The 23,918-nt window shown below is 39.0% G+C and overlaps 2 protein-coding genes across 2 annotated transcripts; both read right to left on the reverse strand.

Moving 5' to 3' along the window:
- Window positions 1-268: 268 nt before the first annotated feature.
- On the reverse strand, window positions 269-15,431 carry LOC131775629 (E3 ubiquitin-protein ligase MIB2). The gene is made up of 19 exons (XM_059091739.2): window positions 15,108-15,431; window positions 13,756-13,927; window positions 12,653-12,887; window positions 11,650-11,892; window positions 10,952-11,062; window positions 10,549-10,653; window positions 9,825-10,116; window positions 8,753-8,886; window positions 8,001-8,108; window positions 7,377-7,417; window positions 6,720-6,876; window positions 6,431-6,585; window positions 5,800-5,923; window positions 5,012-5,224; window positions 3,449-3,606; window positions 2,863-3,061; window positions 2,619-2,739; window positions 2,281-2,346; window positions 269-1,883 (listed from the first exon to the last, which is right to left on the reverse strand). Exons 1-19 carry the CDS (start codon window positions 15,328-15,330, stop codon window positions 1,627-1,629), a joined length of 3,114 nt encoding a protein of 1,037 aa, XP_058947722.2. The 5' UTR covers window positions 15,331-15,431; the 3' UTR covers window positions 269-1,626.
- Window positions 15,432-18,965: 3,534 nt separating this feature from the next.
- LOC131775633 (uncharacterized) lies at window positions 18,966-23,239 on the reverse strand. Its single transcript, XM_059091745.2, has 3 exons — window positions 23,123-23,239; window positions 19,862-20,021; window positions 18,966-19,626 (listed from the first exon to the last, which is right to left on the reverse strand). The coding sequence occupies exons 1-3, from the start codon at window positions 23,138-23,140 to the stop codon at window positions 19,199-19,201; spliced, it is 606 nt and encodes a 201-aa protein (XP_058947728.2). The 5' UTR covers window positions 23,141-23,239; the 3' UTR covers window positions 18,966-19,198.
- Between the last annotated feature and the right edge of the window lie 679 nt (window positions 23,240-23,918).

Raw genomic sequence — 23,918 nt, forward strand, 5'->3', positions numbered from 1 at the left:
ATGAGAGGTCTGGGTCGGGTCGTGTCGGGTAATTGTAGGAGGTTTGGGTCGGACTTCCTTCCTCAACGCGACCCGGCCCAAGCCTCATAGTTTTTTTCGCTCCGCCGCTATTATTACGCCGCCTACTTTTTCGCTTCGATATACTAACTGAACGGCTAGAAAAGGCTACACGTGAGGAGGATAACCAAAGAATGGTTAATAACACAAACAATTACATTAATACACACTTAAACAGAACCACAACATGTGTTTGCATAATTGTGCGTTGAGAATCATTTTAATGAAAACTAAAGAGCAATATATATATATCTAAAAACATCAAAGGCTCACATACCAATCTCAAGCTCTATTGAGGTAAGTGAAGAGCACCAACTTAGCATTTAGCCTCGATAATAAATTATGTTCAAACAGGAATTCATTTCGCGATAAATTAAAATAGGACAAAATTCATTCCTTGACTTAAGGATTCGCGTTCTTCAGAGACAAGAGACGATTTGGAACGCGTCACACTACTGTGTGTACTGGTCAAAAGGCAAAATCGTTCAATTGCCACATCAAAAGCCCAGCTAAAATCAGTGGCAAATGAGATATTAGAGTCGGATAAATATTATTAAACAACTTGTCAACGGGGCTAAACTAAATCGAATTTTTTCTAACACACTTCTAAACCTAAGATCTATTTCTGAAATTAGCTCCTCAATTGGTTAATAACTGAAAGACCTTGAAACCCTTTAAACTGGATCTTTTCACCAGTCCCTTGTATTTCCCTCGAGCTGCCCTGCCCATGCGAAATCTGGTAAGCCTGGTTGGTCTCAATCGGTGACGTAACGTAACAATCTGGTTGAACCAGCAAGGAACACTCCATCCAAGGGTCTGGGCTGGGATTTATATATTCTTTTAGCGAAATCTAAAACATCTGAGAACTTTGATGTAGAATATTTCTTAGTTCCAGTTAATTACAAGGAATTATAAGCCCTTCGCGGTTTCTAAACCACAATCAGTTGTAAGCATTATACTAGCAAACCCGTACGTTTTTTGGAAAGTTTCTAGACCGTCTTTCATTACTATTTTCGCTACCAAGGTGTCTAAAGTCCCATGTATTATTTCTTGGTAAAGATTATGAACAACGAATTCGCAAGAACTATATTCAGGTGGAAAAGAACAGTCTTCGGAAGAGTCTTCCGAACAGCCTTCGGAACATTCTTCCGAACAGTCTTTTGAACTGTATTTGCAACCCCTCTATTTTTTATCGTACTTTTAAGTGTCTTTTTTTTTTCTTTCCAAAACTAACGCACCTTGAAGTTTATGTCAATTATGTTGTCTTAATCTACGTAAGCAATCCTCTGAAAAATATTTATCTATTCAAACTAAGAGGAATTCAACCGACAAAGCAATCGAAATCCTGCTCAAATATATGGACCTTTCGAAGTTATCTTGAACAAAAGAAAGCGTTTTTGACAAACAAATTTAAGCTTTAGACAAAACATAGGTAATGTCTAGATGCAAGATTTGCCCAAACGCAAGTTACCGTTTGTAACATGTGATCTCAGAAATTCATTTCACCATAACATTTCGTTCTTATTAACAGCGTCATTCTCATCGTGATGGGTTGCCTGTGCACTCTGATCAGTTAAACAGAGTTATCTTCTTAGTGATGGGTTTCCTGCACATGGGACACACCTCTAGTGTCGTAGCGCACTCTACGCATGTGCCGTGGCCACACAGGAACGCCATATTGCGAGGTTTTTCAAGACAAATGGCGCACATGTTGGCATCTTCAATCTCTCGTACATGAGCTTGAAGCGACAGCAAAGAATGGAGTGTTTCCAAGTATTTTTCATCGTTTTCGCTTAATTCTGCTGGTTTGGCAGGTGCGTTTTTCCCTACGGACGAAAAAAAAAGGAGAAAATTTTAAAAATCGCCGGAAAAATTCTTTGTCTTGAGTATTTACACGGCCTGCCTTACACTCACTGACGTTGTTGTATTCTCAATGGAATGCATATGTCCACGACTGTTTGTTTTTCCATAGACTTCCAAATTCGCTTGAAATTTCACATTTTAGCCTTCGAATGCTTTTGAATATTTCACGCAGTCTTTGACATTCAAGCGCCTAAAAATTTGGACAAATGAAAGCCTCTCGATTATCAAACAGTCTGAAAAAGGTTCCGACATTACATCTCCAAAATCCTTGACTCCATTCCCCAAGGGAACAAAGTTAAATGTTTTTTTATTTATTTATTACGATCTACTGCAGCAAAATGTAAGATCTCATTTACTCACCACTGGATATTTTCTTTTCAATAACCCTCTTGCATTTAAGGCACTTCTTCATACGTGTGGCACATCCTAGTGACGGGAAGATATGATGAAATAAAAACTTAAGAGATAAAGTGATCAGTAAAAACATGCCCCTCCCAAGGGTTTCCCAAGAGATTTTAATTTTCAATTGACTTTCAATTTCTGATCTTACATGAATGGGATGGCGGAGAGAATGGGTGGGGGGTTGGAGTCACCTTAAGGCTTATGTATAACCAGAGAACTTTTCTGTCATTCACTCACGGATTGAAGTCTTGTATCAGTGATAAAAATTTCAAACGCAGTCAAAAAAATATTTGTACCTTCACAAACTATCATGTGCCCACACGGTTCAAACTTGACAGAGGGTGGCTCATCTGAACACACTACGCATTCCACACTGTCCCCTCCCTGGTGTACTTCGGCAAACGACTCAACCACAGCCTGCAAAGCATAGAGGGAGGAAATTAATTATTACTACGGGGCAAAGAAATTCTGACCATTACTGTTAGGAAAAAATTGAAATTTCATAATCCACGAAATATGCCTATGCTCTTTGTACTTTACCTTACAAAGAAAACACTTCTTTAGCATTGGCGCACAATCCATGCAAGCGACCAAGTGACCACACGGGGAAAAGGTTGCGTTAGCAGGTAAATCACACACACGACATTTGCGGCCTGTTTCCATGGAAACTCCAGAAGTCGAGCTCGACGATGCATGCGGAGAGGCGCCATTTGATGTCTGAGATTTCTTCGGCGTCGCACTGCAAAAAAAAAAACACCCCCATACGCACAATCAAACGAAAACTTCTTTGAGCCACGAGGTCTCCCTCACAGCCGTACTCATAACTTCGATCATTCCTCTGTTACATCTCGACACTCGCACGAGACAAACAAATTCGATATCATTCCTTATTCGGTAGCTGAGCTTGAAGGAGTACGACGCAATATTTTGAAAATTATTTTACGGCGTTTAAAACTACATGTATATGAGGAAGCTTGGAGGAGTTTGCAAACGTTAGGTTGGTTGAAGATAAAAATACGGACGGCAACGAAGGAATAAACATGACTAAGAGTGGAAGGGATTAATGCGCAAGGAAAACGTGACAAATTTGGTCGGTAAAAGACTGTCGGATGTTATTTCTACTCACTCGTCCTCTGCTACGCTATTAGGTAACAGGATCTCTCGGAGCCGTGGATCTCTGCACAGCTGTACTGGAGTTTTCCCGTGTTTGTTTAAAAGTGTCAAGTCTGCATCGTGCTCCATTAGTAATTTGGTTATGGCAAATGTAGGTTCGCTTGGAGGAAGCTGTAAAGATAACAACATGCATGAGAAACTTGTTAAGATGAAACATATCGTTGGGTCGCAATGTCGGAGGAGCTGGCGGCAGACCGCAACACGCACTTACGAAAGGCACAAGGGACTCTCGAATCTCGAACCCAAACACTATTACAATAATCTCACAAATTAACAACAATGTACTTAATGCTTCCGATCAACCAAATTAATCTTTGAGAGCGTAAGCAAAAACAACAGCTTTCGTGTCGGTCCAAGGCAAGGTCAGCACACAAACTAAGCACGTCAACTTTTGGAAGTTAGACGACGGACTTTGAACTCAAGTTACCACTAAATACTAAATATCTTTAATCTTTATCTTTAATCTTTAATCACAGTTCGTAACCATACATCGAACAAAAGTACAAAAATGGTTGACAGGACGGTAGTAGGGGGAAACTAAATTCCCATGCTAAGACATACCCTCCAAAACAAAAAACAAAAAAAACAAAAAACAAAAAAAAAACTATAACCAAAAAAAAAAACCGGCATTTGGGGTAATTATTAGCGGAGGTACTTAATTAGTGAAACTTTAAAAGACTGAAGGCTAGGGGATGACATTACTTCAGAAGGCAAACAGTTCCAATCGTTAATATATCTATTAAAAAAAGAATATTTAAAATAATTTGTACGAGCAACTTTAGGCATTATTTTATACTCATGCTTACTTCTAGTTCGAGTTATTCCAATAATATCAAAGTAATGATGGCAATTGATATCACAGTAACCAAATATAATCTTATACATTTGAACTAGGCTAAGGTATTGAATATAGACAAATGTCTAACAGACGACATCCAGATAGTTGACAGACAAACAGAGAAAGACACATAACCAGACAGATAGGCCTACAAAAGCACATCTAAATGCGACTCTCAAAGATAATTAGAGAGTGAGACGGTTGTTGTTTGACTAACAGAGGGACAAAGAGACAGATGATCCCAGAGTAGGTCTGGTCAACAGACTGACTATAAGAGAACTTATGGGACACATCCACAGTATTGACTATTTGACACTGCCCTAGAGAAACATAAATGGACTATACGGCGACAGACGGGCAGCCATAAGGAGACATAGAGGCAACGGTCAGGCAGAGAGAAAGATACAGACAAGCAGACAGTCAGGCAGAGAGAATGAGGAAGACAGGTAAGTAGACAGAAATAGACCGCAGAGAGGCACAAATACAAAGACAGAAGGGGAAAGACAAGCAGGCAGTCAGGCAAAGAGCATGAGGAAGAAAGGTAAGTTGACAGAAATAAACCGCAGAGACGCAAACAGTCAAAGACAAAAGAGGACAGACAGGCAAGCAGTCAAGCAACCAGTAAAAGACAGACACAGACAAAAGCTGATTGATATGATCTACATGTCCAAGTCTTACCTCTTTCTTTGCAGCATTATTCCCCCCAAACTTTAGGGAATGATACATGACTACTACATGAAGTGGAGAATCACCGACATCATCTTGCGCGTTGACATTAGCTCCGTTTTCCAAAAGCAGTTTAGCTATGGTCACGTGTCTTTTATCGACTGCTAGGAGGAGAGGGGTCTGTTGACGACCATTGCGGATATCGACTTCAGAAAGAGAGCGAGCCTAAAGAGGTGGAAAAATGTTAGCCTGCTTTAGTTGCACTTCAAGATTCGTAAATATTTTGAGAATAATACACGGGCGCGCGTGAGTATGGAGTTTCTCTTCGAGCGTTCAACTTAATATCTCACCAGAGGGGGCAGCTAACGAGTGAGATGTAGAGTTGAACACGAGAAGAGAAATTCGATATCTACAAGCAAAAATGTTTTATTTGGTTTATTATTTCAACACCACAGACTATAACTGACAAGAACACTCGATTGTTATCAAAAAGCTTGGATTTATCGCATGGCTAAAAGATTACACCAAGCAATTGCATAATACATATCAGAAAATCATTATTTATTTGTTTGTTTGTCTGTTTTTTGCCATTTAATTGTCTCAATGACGACCCTATGTAGTTCTTTTTTCTCTTAAAAAGCCGTCCAGAACTACAAAGTCTCTAGGCCACTTGCACTATCTTTGTTCTTGCGGAGTCGCGGAGTCGCGGAGCCACCCATAAGGCAAAGATACTTCTGAAACATTCTGAGCTACTATCATACTAGCCAAAAATATTGGCTGGAAGTCAAACACACATTTACCTGAACTAGACATTCAACAACATTGTAATGTCCGTTAAGTGAGGCCAGATGAAGCGCCGAAAAGCCATCCTCTTTGGCGGAGTTCATTAGTTCTGGTGACTTCTGAACAATTAGCGACGCCGCTCTGAAGAATGTGAAAGAGACAAGGTCACAAAGGTCATTGAAACCCTTCCATCCCCGAGAACTCTGGTTTTTGAGAAGCATTATCTGCTAGTTTGCAGCAACCTATGGGTTACTGAACTTCTTCGTGTTGCTAAACATTATGATTATATAAACCAGAGCAATTTTAAATTGAGTTTGGAAAGTGATCCCCTTTAGTTTGTCTCGCTGTTCTTCAATGCGTCCCGTGATTGGTGCAGAAAAAGAACGTCATCCTCTCAGCCGTTTGCCCGCGTACTTTCCCGCGCTTGCGATCGTTTGTATGTTTCTTTGGAACTCTTATTGGCGCCCTGTAATTCAGATCTTACTCTGATTGGCTAGGTTGACTAATTTGGGCTGCACAAAATGATGATTTTGATGAGTGCTAAGAGTAAAGCGCGCTAATTACTTGCAGCTACTTTGTTTAAAAGTTTATTTCTTTCCACTTTCCCCTACTTGAAATTTCCCTTTATAGTTCACGTTAAATACTGACCTTGCATTTCCTTTCAGGGCAGCATGGTGCAAACAATTGAATCCTCGTTTGTTCTTGATCGACAAGTCGATACCACGAAAGTTTATGAGGAGTTCGACAATGTCTGCAAAGTCTTTAGCAATAGCGTCATGAAGAACAGTGTCACCATAAGAGTCCTACGAATGAACGGATTTTAACAAGGGTTAGCGACGTCACTGATGGTCCTCCCAGTCCGTTCAGGCTACATTTTTATTTTTATCTTATAAAATAACTCTTTACATCAACGACAAGGTACGAATAAGTAACATACTTGAGCATTGACGTTACATGAACAGCTAAGAAACGTTTTCACAACGTCCGTGAAGCCCTTGTTTACTGCAACATGCAACGGGGAACATTTGTTTTTGTTGAGCCGGTTTCCATCTGCGCCTCCTTTTAACAGAGTGGCAGCTGTTGTGGGCTGATTACTATTGGAATAAATTGTAGTTAATTGTTATGAATCATTACGAGAGGGTCTGGATCACTCTTTAGTGCTGGCACCTATGATGGTCTTATAAGGTCTATATACTGGAGGCGGCTTGGCTAAGTAGTTAGGGTGCTGGACTTGTAATCTGGTGGTCCCGGGTTCAAGTCCTCCACCCCGCCATGCGTTGGATTTGTTCCCGGTCGCCCCGAGTTCAACTCCTTGGCTGCGCTGTGTAAATAGCCAACTGGTCTGACTCCTGCCAGTTGGGATTTTCAAGCATTATATGTTTATTTAGTCATTGTAAAGCGCTGTTGGATAGCGATAGAAATAGCACTACATAAATAAAGTGATATTTATTCTTTAAAGTTCTGGGTTTAAACAAGACACAGTTTCTCGCTCCATGCAAGAGCAAATAGATACAAAAACGAGGACTGCTAAGCAAATTAGTGACGTATTGACTAAGACTAAAATTGCTCAGTAACCCCTGTATCTGTCACTCACCCAAATGCAGCATAATGCAAAGCTGTGTCACCTTCAGAATCCTGGAAAAGGAATCAAATCAATACGTTAAAACTAGATGGACTACGTGTTTGTTCAGCCTAATTACTCTGGACATCCTGGGATAATTTGCACAAAAATTGTTCTAGGTTTCTTCTGAACCCTAAGCTTCCTTTTTGGATACGTACCTGTGTCAATCAATCTTCCTTTACTCGACGATCGAATTTATAAATTATCATTTCCTAACTGTATCATTACATGCAAGAAGCGGTGGTATACCTGGACGTTTCATATTCAGTCGATTCGTACTCAAATTCAGACGCTTCGTACGCAAGTTTGTGTATCTAAATTTATGCCAAAAATTATTGCCTAGCACAAGGTAAGTGTGTTACTTTAAATGGAATAGATTATATTGCTATTAAATTTAATAGACCGACCCTACTTTAAGATCCTTTAAACATAGATAACATTGAAAACATTCTTTATCAGTTGGGTACATAACAACTAAACTGACAGGGATCAGGTTAGGGATCAAATTCTTTAAGAGACTAAGTTTATTCTTTGTTCCAGCATCGCCAAAAAGTTCTGACGTCTATTTATTGATTAATCTTAATCAGAATCACTAACTTGTAAGTTAATATCTGCGCCAAACTGATTCAGAAGTTCAACAACAGCTGTGAGTCCCTGATGACTGGCTATCTGTAGTGCTGTCTTGTCTGATCGCACCACATCCACCTGCAAACACAGTATTAAGTCAGTTAAAACAAAATAATGGAACCTTTAAGGAAAGCACTAGGTAACACTGCTTCAAACCAAGAGAGCCCCCGATATTCCTAACCCTAGCCCCAACCCTAACCGCTTCAGAGGACTTGCGTCAAGATATGAGAATCTTAAAAAAATTTCAGGTAAAATATTCAAGTTCCTCACTTTTGATGCGAGTAAGTGATCTTCATCTCTCATCACCCCCGTTCCTTTGTTCTCTCATTTTCACGTCTTCCCACCTTATCAAACCAATAGTTTCGTTCATAGTGAAGTTTTCAATTGAGTGTCGTAAAACCAACGTAATCCATGTGACCAATCAGGACAAAAGTTTACATGGTTATTGGCCAATAAGAACTCAGGGTGAAAACAAGCCAACTGCTTGAAGCGCGGGAAAACACGAGTGACGCAGTCGCGATTGTGTTTAGTTTGGCATCTGATTGGTTGAGAGGATGGCGCACGTTTTCTAAACCAATCACAGAATAAAGTAAAACCAAAGCAATCCCGGAATATTTTCGACACTCAATTGAAACTTGTTCTGTTGAAGATAATTATGCATTGTACGACAAGCGACTTTCTAGTGCCTTTGAAACATAAGTCAGAATAATACAGTATGACACCTTATCTGGATGAGCACGGAACAAGTCCTTTAGTTGTTCAACATTCCCTTGTCCTGCTTCGCTTATGATCATGGATCCAATGTCCGTTGAACTGTTGATACGGAGGTGATCTAACAAGGACCTCAGCGATTGGTCTTCATAAAAACAAACAAACACAAAAAGATTAATTAATTTAGAGAAGCCTCTATCACCACCTACATGTTCAATTGAAGACAAAAGTCTCCAAACTCGAATCGGAAATTTCTCGACTTTCTCGAACTCCACTTGAGCCTTAAGAATCGAGGATCGAGAATATTTTACAGTATATTTAATGAATAAACATCATTGGCTTTTTTTATCATGATTGTAATTATGATTGCAGATACTGTAGATTGAGTTCTGTCCGAAAAGCCCTGTTAAGGGAGATCCAGTAAAGTGTATGTATGTATGTGTATGTATGTATGTGTGAATCGAGAATCGTGGATCGTGGATTGAGTTTCAAAGGACCGTCAACTGACATGTGAGTGGTACTGTTTAGAACAACAGATTTATATTTTTGACAGCATGTTTAAAGACGATTAGAAAAATCAATTCGGATCGATGGTTCGTCATTTACATTTTGGAGTCTCAAATTTAAAAATCTGACAACAAATGTAACAAAAAGGTTTTACCAAAATGCTTTTCCCATCATCATCATAAAATAGTGTGTCTTGCTTCGATACATAAACAGAATGTGTACTTTAACAGGCTTGTAGGAAAAAAACTAATACCTTACAGTTAAAGAAAGTGTTTTTCAATATTTTAGAGAAAACACATTTTTGTATCAAGTTCAGAAAGTTGTGATAACACACATGTTCTGCAATGGACAGTGGCAGGCAATTCTTAACCCTAAGAGTAATCAGCCTCTAATTTCTCCTCACAATAATACTGCTAAATCATTCATTAAAACCAAGAGAATAAAGAAAATGACCACCGACCTAAGAAGCTTTGATTGTTAAAGGAATTCTCCTTGTTAGTTCCAATGAAAACGTATAAAGGAGGGTAAGGAAAATATGGATACTGATGTTTGAGTGTAAAGGGTTAAGTTTCCTACCTATCTCCGTCTGCAACTGCTGAGATTGTCTTCGTTCCTCTGCTGTCAAATTGTCATGATGATTCTGTTGTGAGGCAGAAGAAGATGACGAGGATGACGACGGTTGTAAGATTCCTTGCAACTCCACCTGTCCCCTCTGCGAGGTGGACTGTGGGTCATAACCAGTTGACGTAGCTGCAGATTCCTCCTTCACAAGTACAGCTGAGTTAAACGTCCAAGCATGATCAGCAACAGCCACGCGGATGTCGCCATCGGAATAAATCTTTAGTACTTTACCCACTTTGCCTAAAGCCTTTTGAGGAATACAAAGATAATTACCACTGGAACAAATAGAGCAGTTTCTAATTAAGAATCAAAAGTAATCCGGGGTTGCATTGTTTTTGCTTTCCTTCGCTCTGTGATTGGTCCAAAAAAACTCGTGCCACTTTCTCAACCAATGAGATGCAAAACTGAAATTTGGTCACCCGCGTTTTCCCGCGCCTTAGACAGTTTGTTTCTTTTTGCTTTGACTTCTCATTGGCTCTTACTAAGAAAATTTTCCTTTCTTCTGATTGGTTAAGATTGATTGATTGATTGATTGAGTGATTAATTATTTTGGTTTCCACTTTACGACACTCAATCGAAAAGTAAGCTATAAAAAGTGAGTTCCAGACAATTTTGATCCGAGCGTAAAAATTTGCGCTTTACGAATAAACAATTATTTCTCAGATATCCATTTCCTTACCACAGCCATGCTATCTGTCCATTCTCCGTGCCCAACCTGAAGTTTCTTGAGCAATGCTTGATCTTTTATGATGCTTACTTTATCATTGATACGAAACTCCTCCACCTGTCGATAGATGACAAAATATGCAGTTGAAGTGACCCATTTTGCTGGTACTGTATACTCTTAGTAATGTTTTTGCTAGTCTTCAAAATTTTGAAGTTACCCATTATGCTGGTGCTGTATATTCTAAGTAATATTTTTGGCCAGTCTTCAAAATTTCACAGATACTCTGGCTACACTTCTCTGTTAACTATTCGTCACTGGAACGTTCTTTTATCATTGGGCAAAATCCTTTGATGTGCTGGTGTATGAAAAGGATCAATCGCCAATAAAAATAATTCACTATAAAACCAAACAGTACCTTTGTGAGTGAGGCTGGATGAAATGTCCACCTGTTTGCAAACCCAGGATACTGTACTCTGACATCTCCTCTCTCAGTGATTCTATGAACTGTACCCACAAGCCCAATCACCTGAATTAAGATAATTTTGTAATAAGTTGTGTTTGACAGTTTATCACTGAGATGTATCTTTCAGCAGGGCAATCAGGGAATCAGAAATTAAGTCAGCCAGTCTGTCTGTCTACCCATAAGTCAGTTGGTCAGGCTGTCAGTCAGACAGTGTGTCAATTTACCAGTAGGTTGGTTAGCCAGTAAGTCTGTTGGTCAATTTGTCTGTTACCTGGTAAGACATTTGTTCAATTTAAAATGGGATAAGCTTCTGAAGAAACTGTGATGCTACATCTGTAGTGCCTGTTGGTCCACTTATCTGTCAATGAATAATTCAGTCTCTAAGTCAGTCTTTTGGTGAGTCAGTCTGTCCATCAGTGAGTCGATGAGTCAGTCAGTCAGACATTTAGTCTGCCTGTTAGTCCGTTTGTCTATCAGTGAGTTAGTTGACCTTTGTCAGTCTTTTGGTCACTCAGTCTGTCATCACTAAGTCAGTCTTTTGGCCAGTCAATGAGACAGTCAGTCAGTCTGCTAGTCTGTCAATCAATCAGTCAATCTACCATTCAGTCAGTGAGTATTTCAAACAGTCAAATGTTAAGATGTTAATGTACCTCTTCCATTTTGTCATTCCATCCACCATGTCCCTCCTGAATATCCTTCAGTGTAGTAACATCCAACAGCACTCTAACCCGTTCACCAACCTCAAAATTTACAGAGTTATCAACTGAACCAGCTGATGAGGCTGCACTACTTGTTGAAGGAATAATCAGGGATTCAGGCTTCTGTCCTAGTTTTGGCAAATGATTCTTGTAGTAAAATCCTCCAGAACCCTCACTGATGCAAGTCAAATCCACCTGGAAAAAACAGTTTAAAAAGATTCAAGCTCTGATGTCACTGCACCTCTCTGTCAAGTCAAACCGTAAATTTCTGTAAAGGAAAGATGAGGTCAGGTGCCCCAGCAGCTAAGCTACAGAGATGTTAACACCTAACTCTAATGTGTGACTAATACAGATGTGTGACCAAGCTGAAAAGTGTTGAGATAAGACAAAAATATAAATAACAGGATTATTAGTTGATCAAATACCAAATTCTCCAATTAACATTGTGACAGTGGTATGGCGTTTTGTTCCTCTCTTGGCTCTGCCATGTTGACACAGCATTATTATCAACTTTCCCAACTAAGGGCAGGAAACTTAGGCCATTCAAATGTCAATAAAGGGCAATAAGGGCGATAGACCCTCATTTACCTGACTTTAGACAAGTAAAGTATCAGCTACTTTTACTAGGTTTGATAACTTTGCTACCCACGAGATGTACCGCTCACAGAAAGTAAAATAAAATAATGCAATTTTGTTTATCAAACACTACATGAAAATGACACAATATTGCAGCCCATTAATTTCTAAGCAAATCAGGCTTCTTACAATCTAGTTGTTGTAAGATGTCAGATTTTTCAAACAAATGCACTTTTGGTCCCAACAAGTAAAATAAACACTGCACTTGTCCCAAGGAACAAGTGACTTGAAGAAAAAGTTTCTAGCCTTGCTACTTTTACAGACCCAGGTAGTTCAGTGATGAAATATGGAAAACTCTGTAGGTATATAAACTACACACCTTCCCTTTATGTCCCACACGGTACACATTTGTACTCATAGGTTTCCACATCACACATGCTACACTTTGAAAACTCTCTGTCTCCCAACCTCTCACATCTAAAACTTGACCAACACTCCCCTCCCCTCCATCCTGATTACCCCAGTCCCAGTCAGGTCCTCTTGTAACCTGTGCACCACAAAATATACCCTTGGCCTCAACCTTGCATTTTCCAAGTCTTCGGCCAACATAAACCCTACAAAAAAAAAAAAAAGGAATTAAAACACATTAGATAACCTAAAATTAGTCGTGACACATTTCAATTTGTCTTCTTTGTCACAGAGAATAGAATAGATAATAATAATATTAATGATTATAGTGATAATGACAATGATGATAATGCTTATGACAAACATAATGAAAATGATAACGATGATGACCACGATGATGGCAATGACGATCAAGATGACAATGTTGATGGCAATGTCAAAGACAATGAAAATAATAATCAACTTCCATGAAGGACCAAGACAAAAATTCCCTTTACAATATCAATACAACATCAAGCTGGCAAGTGATCAAGAAAAAGAAAAGTATCAATTAGGGGATTATTAGGTGATCCAATACCAAATTCTCCAAACTAACATTACAACAATTGCATGGCAGACCTTGTGAATGAAAGGGTGAAACGTAAACACCTGAACTCAAACCAGTGCCAAGCTTAATATCAACTAAATGAAAATCAAGTCACTGTTTATAATGCTTACCACCACTGACATGCGCTTGAGCAAAAACCATTTAAGAGTTGAAATTCGAGAATTACTGAGCCTGATTCCAAACTTAAATTGCCCTTTTTATTGATTCAGATTTGAATATGTTAAGACCAATCATGACTAAACCCTTTAGCTCCCAAGATCTGATTGGTAATTCACCCTTCTAACTGCTACACATATCCTTGTAAATTAGTTACGAGAATTTTGTGTTAGATCAAGACAACAACTTCTACCTGATAAGTCGGAATATTCTCATTAGCTGTTTACTGGATAATGTAAGGATATTATTGGGAGAAGTTTCATGTTGATCACTTCTGGGAGTTCAAGGGTTAACAACTGATAAAAACTCACCCTGGTTTTCCACGAGCTTCTATTCTGTTAAATCCATGCTCCAGTGAATGCTTATCACTCATATAGCATAAAGTACACAAATTGTAGTTCAGACAGTCAGCACATTCCCAGCGCATTCCTTCAATGGATTGCTTCTTGCATTCATTACAAGAAACATTATTGTGTATTACACCTGTTGGAATAACAAATGCAAGTCATCAATAAACATTATTTTGTTAAATCACTTTAACGAAAGATTGGAAAACAACCCCAGCTTAAAGACCCCTGTAGTAGAGACTATGTGGTTGCTTTCCTATGGACCAAACATGAAAGGAGATTTACAGGTAACTCTGTCTCAGATGTACAGTTTTTCAGTTGTGGATCACCTATAACATTTTACAGATAGACTCCTTGCTGCCTTGCATCTGTTCAGTAATAGATCACAGATGAGCTGAAGATCTGGTCAGAACCAAAAAAATTGCCACTAAATTTCTTTCCACATATTGATGTCTTCTAAGATCCAAGGAAACATGGCATCTATCTAATTTATATGATATTAGAGAAAATTTTATTAATGGTGATGTCATCCATGTGTTTCTCCTCAGATAGATCATAAGTAAATACCAATCAAAACACATCTATAATCTAGCTCCTCATATAAAAGTTAACAACTTGCAGAGAAAACTTATGATGCAAAATTTAAGTGATGATTTACAAAATTCCCTTACAGTAGCTTTCTCATTTGATTAAAAAAAATTAGTTCATTCCAGTTCATGTTTAGCTTATCATATAACTTTAATACATTAAAATGGAAAGTGATGGTGCAAAATTTTATTGATTTCCTACAAGAAATCCTTAGCTTTCTCACCTGGTAAAAAAAAAATCAACATAATAAATTCCAGTTCTATTTCCAAGTGGAATCATGCATGCATGACGTTGACTTGATTCTCAGAACTACAAGCTTCTACGAAATTTTCCACGAATGCCGCCCAAAATTCACAGAAAGCAAAATCGTCTCCAAATAGTAATCTCAAATTGCATTTCTGCGTAATTATCCTCTCACAAAGGAAAATAACAATGAAAAACATTCGTAGAAGCATGAATAATTACGTATCGCTATTTACGTGAGCAGCCGAATTCACCAGTTTTTCGCTTTCGTTCGTGTATTTTAGTCGTAACAGCACTTATAATACATAGCTTGTGTGAAGCACCGTGTCCAAACGCGATTTTTCAAATGCCGTATCACCTTATGAGCAAATTGCGCTTGTTTAGATCGATGTAAGGTTCACATCAAATTAATGACAAAATTAACACCAAATTCGCCCGGGTGTGAGTGTACAACTTATTATACAACTTCAAAAGAACATACATACCGACTGGACCATTGTCAAACAAACAGAGATCGAATGCCCCTTGATAACCACATCTGTAATTCGTCCTCGTTCCACCATCCCACTGAACGACAACAGTTTTATCCGGGGAAGATACACTGCCGGTTTTGCCAACAACAACTACAGTGCCAACATGTCCTTCGCAGCCATCTTGATTTGCCCACTTCCAGTCAGGTCCTCGGACAACACGGCAACCAGTTTCCATTAAATTCTCTGATTTAATTCAGCTGTCTAACAAAACATACCCTCCGAAGAAATCTGTGGTTTCACAGCGATACGTAGAATCTCAAATAAAATTGTTGATTTTCCTCGAAAGGCAAGTGCACATTTCCTGTGTACAGCGGACTAACGTCGATCCAGACCCTTATATTTACTTTACGCCCACGACCGGAAGTCGCGAAAAATATAAGATCACTATGCAAAAGCGACACTCCTTTATTTAGTCACCCTTTTAAACTTCTTAATTTTAAATAAGGCTTTAGATTTTTGTCTCGTGAGCGAGAAAAGGTTTCCGGTTTTATCAATTTGCCCGATCTTAGAGCACTGGCTCACAAAAACATTTCGGGGTGTAGTCGGATATACGTCACTTATGTCACCGGAACTTCATTAATATTGCGCTTTTTAACACGCTTCCTTAAAAATAGGATTTAAGAACGCGTAGTTTACAACCGATCTTTCAACATGAGTACAACTGAAGTATTTTCAACATAATGGAGGCTTTCGTGATAATACCTCCATAAAATGCCTGCGTTTCATGCTAAATCTACTGCAATCAACACGAATCAAATTTCTTAGCCATTTGAATAAAAGGGGCAAGTTTCCGAAGAAACCGTGGTGCTGCGTCGGTGGAAGACTATAACAAGATAATTTGGTTTGATCAACTGAGTAAATGATGTAAATTGGCCACTGTCAACAGTTTCTAAGCTGACGTATCGAGCGTTAGCCATCCGTTAGAGCGAAAGACGAAGGACTAACGCTCGAAACGTCAGCTTGGAAACACTCCTAGCAATTTGTTTGCTTTCATAGTCATGTTAAACACAGTCCCAAAGTTTTCATTTTAGAGCGCCCCAGGATTCGATTTTGTTTCCTTCAAATCCGAGGCCAAGTTAGGCAGGTCTGAGTACTTTTTCGATTTTAGGCGATGCGTTGAAATTCCGCTGCATTTAGTGCACAATGGATTTGCGTTTCAGAGCAAATTTCCGAGGTGCGGCGAAAACCAGACGTCCTCTGTTTTTGTGGCTTCCGGTGCTTGATTGTTTGATTATAGTTGGATGAGTTACAATTAAGAAGTCTTTGATGAAAGTAATTAAGATTCTTATAAGAATGGGGGTAGATGAAATCGGAGATACGTTTAATTTCTGCATGGGTAACAACAAAATCGATCAGGAGGACAGCCTCGCGCTTGATTAACCTTCACAATGGTTGACGTTTCTTTTTACCATATCAGTTACAACTTTATTTAAGCTTAAATGAGGTAAGGAACTATCACTATCGGGGTAGACTAGTTATTTGCCTGGACACTCGGACAAGCCACGCAAGACAGAGTTCAATGTTTCAACAAGAGACTATTATAATCTCTTGGTTTGATATAAACTAAAAGTGTGATGTTGCTTTAGGAGTCGAACTTGTTCCCAGGTAAATGCTGTTTCCATAGTTCCAATTCTATTGATAATCAATACCATGCGTAACAATAAACTCAAAAAGAACTTCCAAAGTATGTCCAAACTACGCTACAACAGCTTCCCTAAGAAGTTTTTCTCTTCAATTAGGGTGATTCGATTTCTGATTCTGTTTGTTCCACAACGATAGCTCCATATTCCTCTGTTCTTCTGAACTCTTCTTTACCCTGATCATCAGCTCCTTGGGTAATTTCTACCAAGACCGGAAACATGGAGAAAACTAGGAGGCTTGCAACTTCCGTCTTTGTTCTTTCCTTTAAATTAAAAGCCTTCCCCTCCTCCTTTTCCTCTCGTTCTCCACCTTCCTCACCTCCTTCGTTTCCTTCTCCGCCTAGTCTTGAAGGTTTGGGTTTTCTAGAAGTCCTACCGCTGCTTTCTCCTGACCCATCTCCGTCTCCCCAAGCAGCATTCTTCAACTGATGAATTGCGCTGTAGAGCTCCTTCGCAAACTTAGTCAGCCTTTGAAGATGTTCAGCAGTTCTGGAAAGATTAGCTACGCCTATGGCCCTCGTAAGTGCGTACTACAGGATCTGTTGGTTCACTTTCTCGAAGTCTCAGGATACCAACTTGCATGTGGTAACAGAAGGCGTTCTGTTAGTTACTTTTGAGCCCAGTAGACGCAAACTCCTACTTGTATAACATCTAGTCGGTTCGGAGGAGGCTGTTATTAGCACAGATAATGTGAAAATCAATCTTCTCAGACTCTTGTCCTGCTGCATTTCCCAAGAATTGGTCCAGGACCACCTGGATGAGACTTGCCAACCCAGCAAGGAACTTTCCACTGAGCAGCTTACCAATAGCTCCGGTTACGTAAGCACGTGGTGCGCTCGACATTTTGACTTTGTACTCCTGAGACCTGTCCAGAACCGAAATGAGTAAGGCATACCTTCTGATACTCTTTTCATTCTATCAACATTGGATACTTTCGGTTTTATAGTCCCTTTGCAGTCTTGGTAACGTTACGCTACTTATCATGAATACTGCCGATAGCATATATTTTTAAAAGTGAGCCATGCTAAACATATGATGGTCTTTCGCCTATTCATTGTTCTTGTTTCTATTGATTACGTTCATGTCCGTTAAATGAAATAATTGTGTTGTTACATTTCTGTTAATGAAGTTTGCAATAAAATACAAAAATATACTTAAACATCTTATAGATGGAAGACACATCAATATACTCAAAAATTTTTTTATATTGTGTGATAAAATTTTAATAATAATCAGTCCACATTACAATATGACAATAATAGCTCAATTTTCCAAGAGTATAACTGACTAACTGGGTTCAGTAGGCAATAAGAATCATTAAAATATCGTCTATATACTTCATCCAAAAACAATTCAGCCTTTTGGTTAAAAAAAACTAAAGTAGTAATAGTAAACCATTTCCCCTTTTCAGTCCTTTTTCTCAAGCAGGAGGAACGGCAATAAGGGTAATTGGTTTTTCAGTGGCTGGCGACCATATTTGATGCATGTGTCTGCGGCTAATGATATTTTCATAGGTTCGCCAATAGAATTAAAATCACAAAAACTTTAAATAATGCTTCACATGAGTTTTAGAAGTCACGAGCTTTACGCATATACCATTGTACTTTGCAGACAAGACTTACAGTCAGTTTTGGCTGCAATGATACAACGTTCTTTTAAAAGCATAGGCACAAGTATCTCAAAGGAGATCAAGAAGCGGCAAGGTGATAATGACGCAGAGATTGCCAAGACATTGCAAACGATGCACAAAATGATCGTCAACAAAAATTTCTGCCAGATGGACAATGATACCATTTCGGAGAAGAGTGTGCCTATTGCTGCAGTTGTCGACAAGGTAGAGAAGTACAAGATCAAGGTCTCAAGCGCCCCGAGCCCGGATGTACAGGCTGCTGTTAATGAAGTATTGAAAAGAGATTTCCTCGGTGGAATGATTTCGCTGATATCAGTCGGTATTGATCAGATGCTTGGAAATGCGTCAGCAAGAGAAACTAAGAAAGTGGATTTCCATACAGTGTTTGCCAACAAAAGTTTGCTAAGAATCGACTATAGCTATACAGGTACAATGGATCAAAATTCAGACGAGATCGTCAATAGAGTGAGTGCTGAAGGAAATGTTAAAACGCGTTTCTAAGTTTTTGTAACTTTATTTACAAATTCTGAAATACACTGTACAGCGTGGGACATATCAACCACTGGTTTCTTAAGAGTCGGAAATGCATGATATTTCTTGACTCCAAGACTGATAATTGATGCCACCACAGAAAAAATGCGTTGCTGCGTAACAGCTGAACAAACCATCTAAATTTACCACAACATCTATTATGCAAATTTATAGTATATGATATATAGCTACGAATATTCTTGGCCTAAAATCCCCATAAAATCCCCTGAAGAGTGAGTTAATCACGAAACAGCCTTGTCGGAATGAAAGTGCAGTCTCTGATGGCGCGCTGGGTTCGACTTCCTGGGAGTTCCATCTCTTGGAGGCTCAGGTTTCAACACATCTGCCAGAGTGTGTTTCCTCTCCAATTTTTTCTTACAACTCGCCAACTCCTCTCTCAGTTCAGTGTTTTCGTTCTTACTGTCTATCACAATCTCTTGCAGTTCGGTAATTTTCTTCTGATAGCTATCTAACCTTTTTTTAAGCTCGATATTTTCCTCCTTATAGCTATCTTTGAGTACGGCATTTTCCTCCTCGATTTCCTTCGATCCTTTGAGCGAGGCATCTTCCTCCTTTTTTTCCTTTACTTCTCCTTGGAACTTGGTGTCTTCGATTCCACAGTGCATGACAAATACGTTAAGTCCGGCACATCCTTTCTGTGCGTCCTCATCTGAAGATAAAAAAATACATTTAGAGGCAAAACTGCAGAAAGGGTCTTTAGACACTAACTAACAGATTAATAGCTTTTTTCATTTTCGCTGATCGTTCGTTCTTGATTCGCATGACGGACTTCGCCGAAAAGGAGAGACTGACCGTTGTCGAGTTCTTAAGCTGAGAATGATGCACTTTCCAAATTCGTTATGGCTTCATTTTTCTTTCACTTAGATCGAGTAAAGGAACTATACCTTTATTGACACCGTATTGACAGAGCCCACTAGCCATATTCCGGCGCTTATTCAGTAAACGCTCCATCTCCTTCCCTGTTTCAAATGATGACCTTGCACCAGAATGTTCGTTTGAACTTTTCCGTTGTGTTCTCTGAACTTTAGAATCTCTGGTTTCTTCCTACAAAAATAAGAATGAATCACTGAAATTTACTAATTTCTGTTCACGCTCGAAAAGCATTTCTGGATCACATAGTCGAGTCACGAAGAGTTTTCCTATTTGTGTGTCAGTACAGAACAGAAACATTTCTAAAGATGGTGATATTTTAAAGTGACAGTACTCTGAAAACACTTAATTTAAAATAGGACCCACAACAAACAACAACAAGTGGCAAAGATTCATGAAATCTTTCATGTAAACAAAACGTGGGGTCATTAGCGTCATCTTGCAGAAGAGTTATTAGAAGCACTTCATTTGAAAAGCGCAGGCTTGTCGTGGGGAAAAAACTTGCTTTAAACATTTCATTTCAGAAACCCCCTTTGCTCTTCAGCCCTATCTAGCGAGCAGGTGTTGGCTATTTTGCAGTTCAAATCTGTTAACCTCTGTCTTCTCTCATCCTCCAGATGATTTCCACAAAATTCTTGAATAACCACGTGGATACGAATTCGTATGCCTACTTCGAGTTCGTCTACAGATATTTGCATATAACTCGCGCCAATGAATTGTACCAAGAGAAAAAGAAAAAGTATATTGCAGGGGTATTTAGGCGACTTGTTTGAAAGCCTTCACGTGAAGTGGAAAGACACACGATTAAGGAAAACTTAATTTAGTACTCTTTGAATATGACATGAACTCAGTGAATCGAGAAATACAATTACTGAATCCGTTTTAGCCCATAAAAACATTAGTAACACCTGTTTTTCATATAAAAAATTAAAACCAGTTTGACCGAGTTGCACTCAATGCCCGCTTTTGAATGGTGTCTGTTTTTGTTGCTTTTGTTTTTATTTATTTTATTTTCTGTGTTATTTGTTTGGTCCTTTGTTTGATGAAAACACAAAATTTTTGGTCAGTCGAACGTCGCTAGAAGTTAAGGGAAAAAAATGGGGTGGCCTGGGTGAGAAGTTGGTGCGTAGGGTCATGCAGCGTAAACAGCATAAATTATTCAGGTGTTCCACGTATTTGGTTCTTACGCTAAAAGATGGCGATGAAATCTATTAAAACTATCTTTAATTCAAAAAAGCTGATTGCAACGAACGATTAACATAGCAACAACACGTCCTTAATACGTCCGCTATTTTATCATATTCTGCTTACTGGTCGTGGGTTACGGCGATTCTTGTCACGTTATACAGATTACGAGATTGATTATATGAACGAATAGGCATCACCAATGCGCGCTGCAAGATGCTGAAAAATCCTGTACGGCCGATTTCCAGAGATAATAATAAAAACAATCGATTCCCACAACAAAGATTATGAAAGGATCGATTTTACAGAAATTACAACAGCCAAGAACACGTCGAGTAATTCACAGAATCTAAGCGGAAGAGAAAATAAATCTAAAGAGGGGACCGAAAGTCGTAGTTTGTTCGTTCGACCCAGGCTCTGGCGCTTCCAATATATTGGCAGCCGCGATGGAACATCGTATGACAGCTTTTATTAGAGCATTTTCCAGCAGCGAAACAATACTAAACTATAGTGTTTTCCATATATTTCCATCACAAAAATTTCCCATAAAAACTTTGCGATGGCTTCCATGTCTCTCATGCCTTGTCAACTCGCACTTTGTAACGATTCCATTTAATAACATGAATTCCCAAGGAGTTAGAAATGTTTACTTGCCAAAAGTCAAACCTGTTTAGCTATCATATTAAATCGAGTCTTAAGGAAACTACTTCATCGTGTCCTCGTAGTAAAAACATTTCGTATAAGTACAAGTTAAACCTGTTTAACCTGAGTCAAACCGATGTTTGATGCAAGAAGGATTATGTGACAAAAGTAAGTGTCGAACTAAAAGAGGCTGCCCAGCTATCGATTTAAATCGAGTTTTGATTTATACTACGATCTTGCACTCGTAGCAAGAGCTACACAAATACCAATTAAGGCTTGATGCAATGTTTAAGGCACGAGTTTAACCAAACACTTCGTTTACAAAGTGCGCTATTCTAAGAAATAAGTCATGAAAAATACCATCGGTTTTCGCCGATGACCCCGATTAAACAAATACGACGTCATAAAAGCCATAAAATTATTACTGACGCTTTCAGATCGATTTGGGCTTAAAAATTGTTTTTGTTCTCGCGTACTCTTTTTTAATTTTGTACCCAGTCTGCAGTCTGCATTTTGTACTTATGACTCATACTACCACATTAGCAAGCCTGCCCTCGTTGCTTGAGTGAGTTTCAATTCAATCCAAGGGATTTCCCCTCGAAGAGAAGGTTTCAGTTTCAGTAAGCGTTATAGTACATTTCAATAGTTTTAGACGACCGATGCCTTTTAAAAACAAGACTCGACATACGTAAGGCGAAGATTACAGGAAAGCTTGCCTCTTTCTTCGCTTCATAATTTAATTGCACCTTGCTTTCTGAACCTGCTGTCGAGTGATATGGTTACGACTCACAACATTCGAATCGAACTGATTATTAATTAAACGGAGAAGAAAACTTAGCTCGGAAAGGTGCTATATCACGGATGTCTCTTAACATCACGCCTCATGTCCTTATAACTCATGCTACCACATTAGCAAGCCTGCCCTCGTTGCTTGAGTGAGTTTCAGCTCAATCCAAGGGATTTCCCCTCGAAGAGAAGGTTTCAGTTTCAGTTGCCTTTTAAAAAAAAGACTCGACATACATAAGGCGAAGATTACAGGAAAGCTTGCCTCTTTCTTCGCTTCATAATTTCATTGCACCTTGCTTTCTGAACCTGCTGTCGAGTGATATGGTTACAACTCACGACATTCGAATCGAACTGATTATTAATTAAACGGAGAAGAAAACTTCGCTCGGAAAGGTGCTATATAACGGATGTCTCTCAACATCACGCCTCATGAATGTTACTCCCTCATCATCAATACTCAGTCCATCTACATTTACGCTGATTTACCTGATTGAGCAGATGCAGCGCGCGACTAATTGAGGTGTGATATCAAGGCGAGTAAACAGCGCTTTGAAAACCCCCAATTCCTGAAACACTGTGCTGAAATCGATTCTTAAAATAACAATAGTAAGAATACGAAAAGAAAACGAGTTAAAGTTGGCACAGTCTAGCTAACAACACACCTCTTTCTGATCTGCCATGGTCCGTTGGGATGTTTTTCGCCGGGATAATAATACCGCTTCGCATGCAAGGTTGTGACGGGAAGTCAGTGGTTTTTTCCAGATTAATATGGACGTCACGAACAAGCGTGTAAGATCTAATTACACTTGAGGGACACAAATACGGGTTATAGTACTCGTTACCTAGTTTCTGTCACGGGAGTAAAACCAAAAATTCTAATTTATTCGACTTGTCTCACGTATCGATCAAATGAAAAACATGCAATTATGACAAGATTCCCACCCCAGTCATCAAAGATGGACTTGCCTCGCCTGCTAACGTGGATCTTTCATTCGGAATGGCAAATAGCTGACGTGACATCAGTCCCTTAGAATGCTCGTAAATGTCAGACATGAAACGCTCATCCAAAAACTGCAGAGGTCTGTCGCAAGAGCATCACTATTCAAAAGTTGGACATTCCCCTGTTCAAAACTAGTAGTATAGTAGGAGTTTTCCTTTTAGGACTGAGAACAAATGGAACTCTGTAGATCATTCTCGTTCTTCTTGCAATTCTGCACGTGTTTTATGAGCCGTCTTGTTTACTAAATGCATTATAATTATTAAAAAGCGTCAAGATAACCTGCAATTTTCTTATTTTGACTTCGGTTTATCAGCATGATTTAAATTCATCTTTAGGGTCTTAATGTATTTAGTTTGCCCTTATAGATTGATGCAATGTCTCAATGCAATGCCTCAAAAAAACGGAAATCAAAGTATATGTGTAAGCGCGTATGTACTCACGTATGAGAAGATCTCAAG

This window comes from Pocillopora verrucosa, chromosome 9 (genome assembly GCF_036669915.1).
Source record: "Pocillopora verrucosa isolate sample1 chromosome 9, ASM3666991v2, whole genome shotgun sequence".
NCBI classification, from domain to species: domain Eukaryota; kingdom Metazoa; phylum Cnidaria; class Anthozoa; order Scleractinia; family Pocilloporidae; genus Pocillopora; species Pocillopora verrucosa.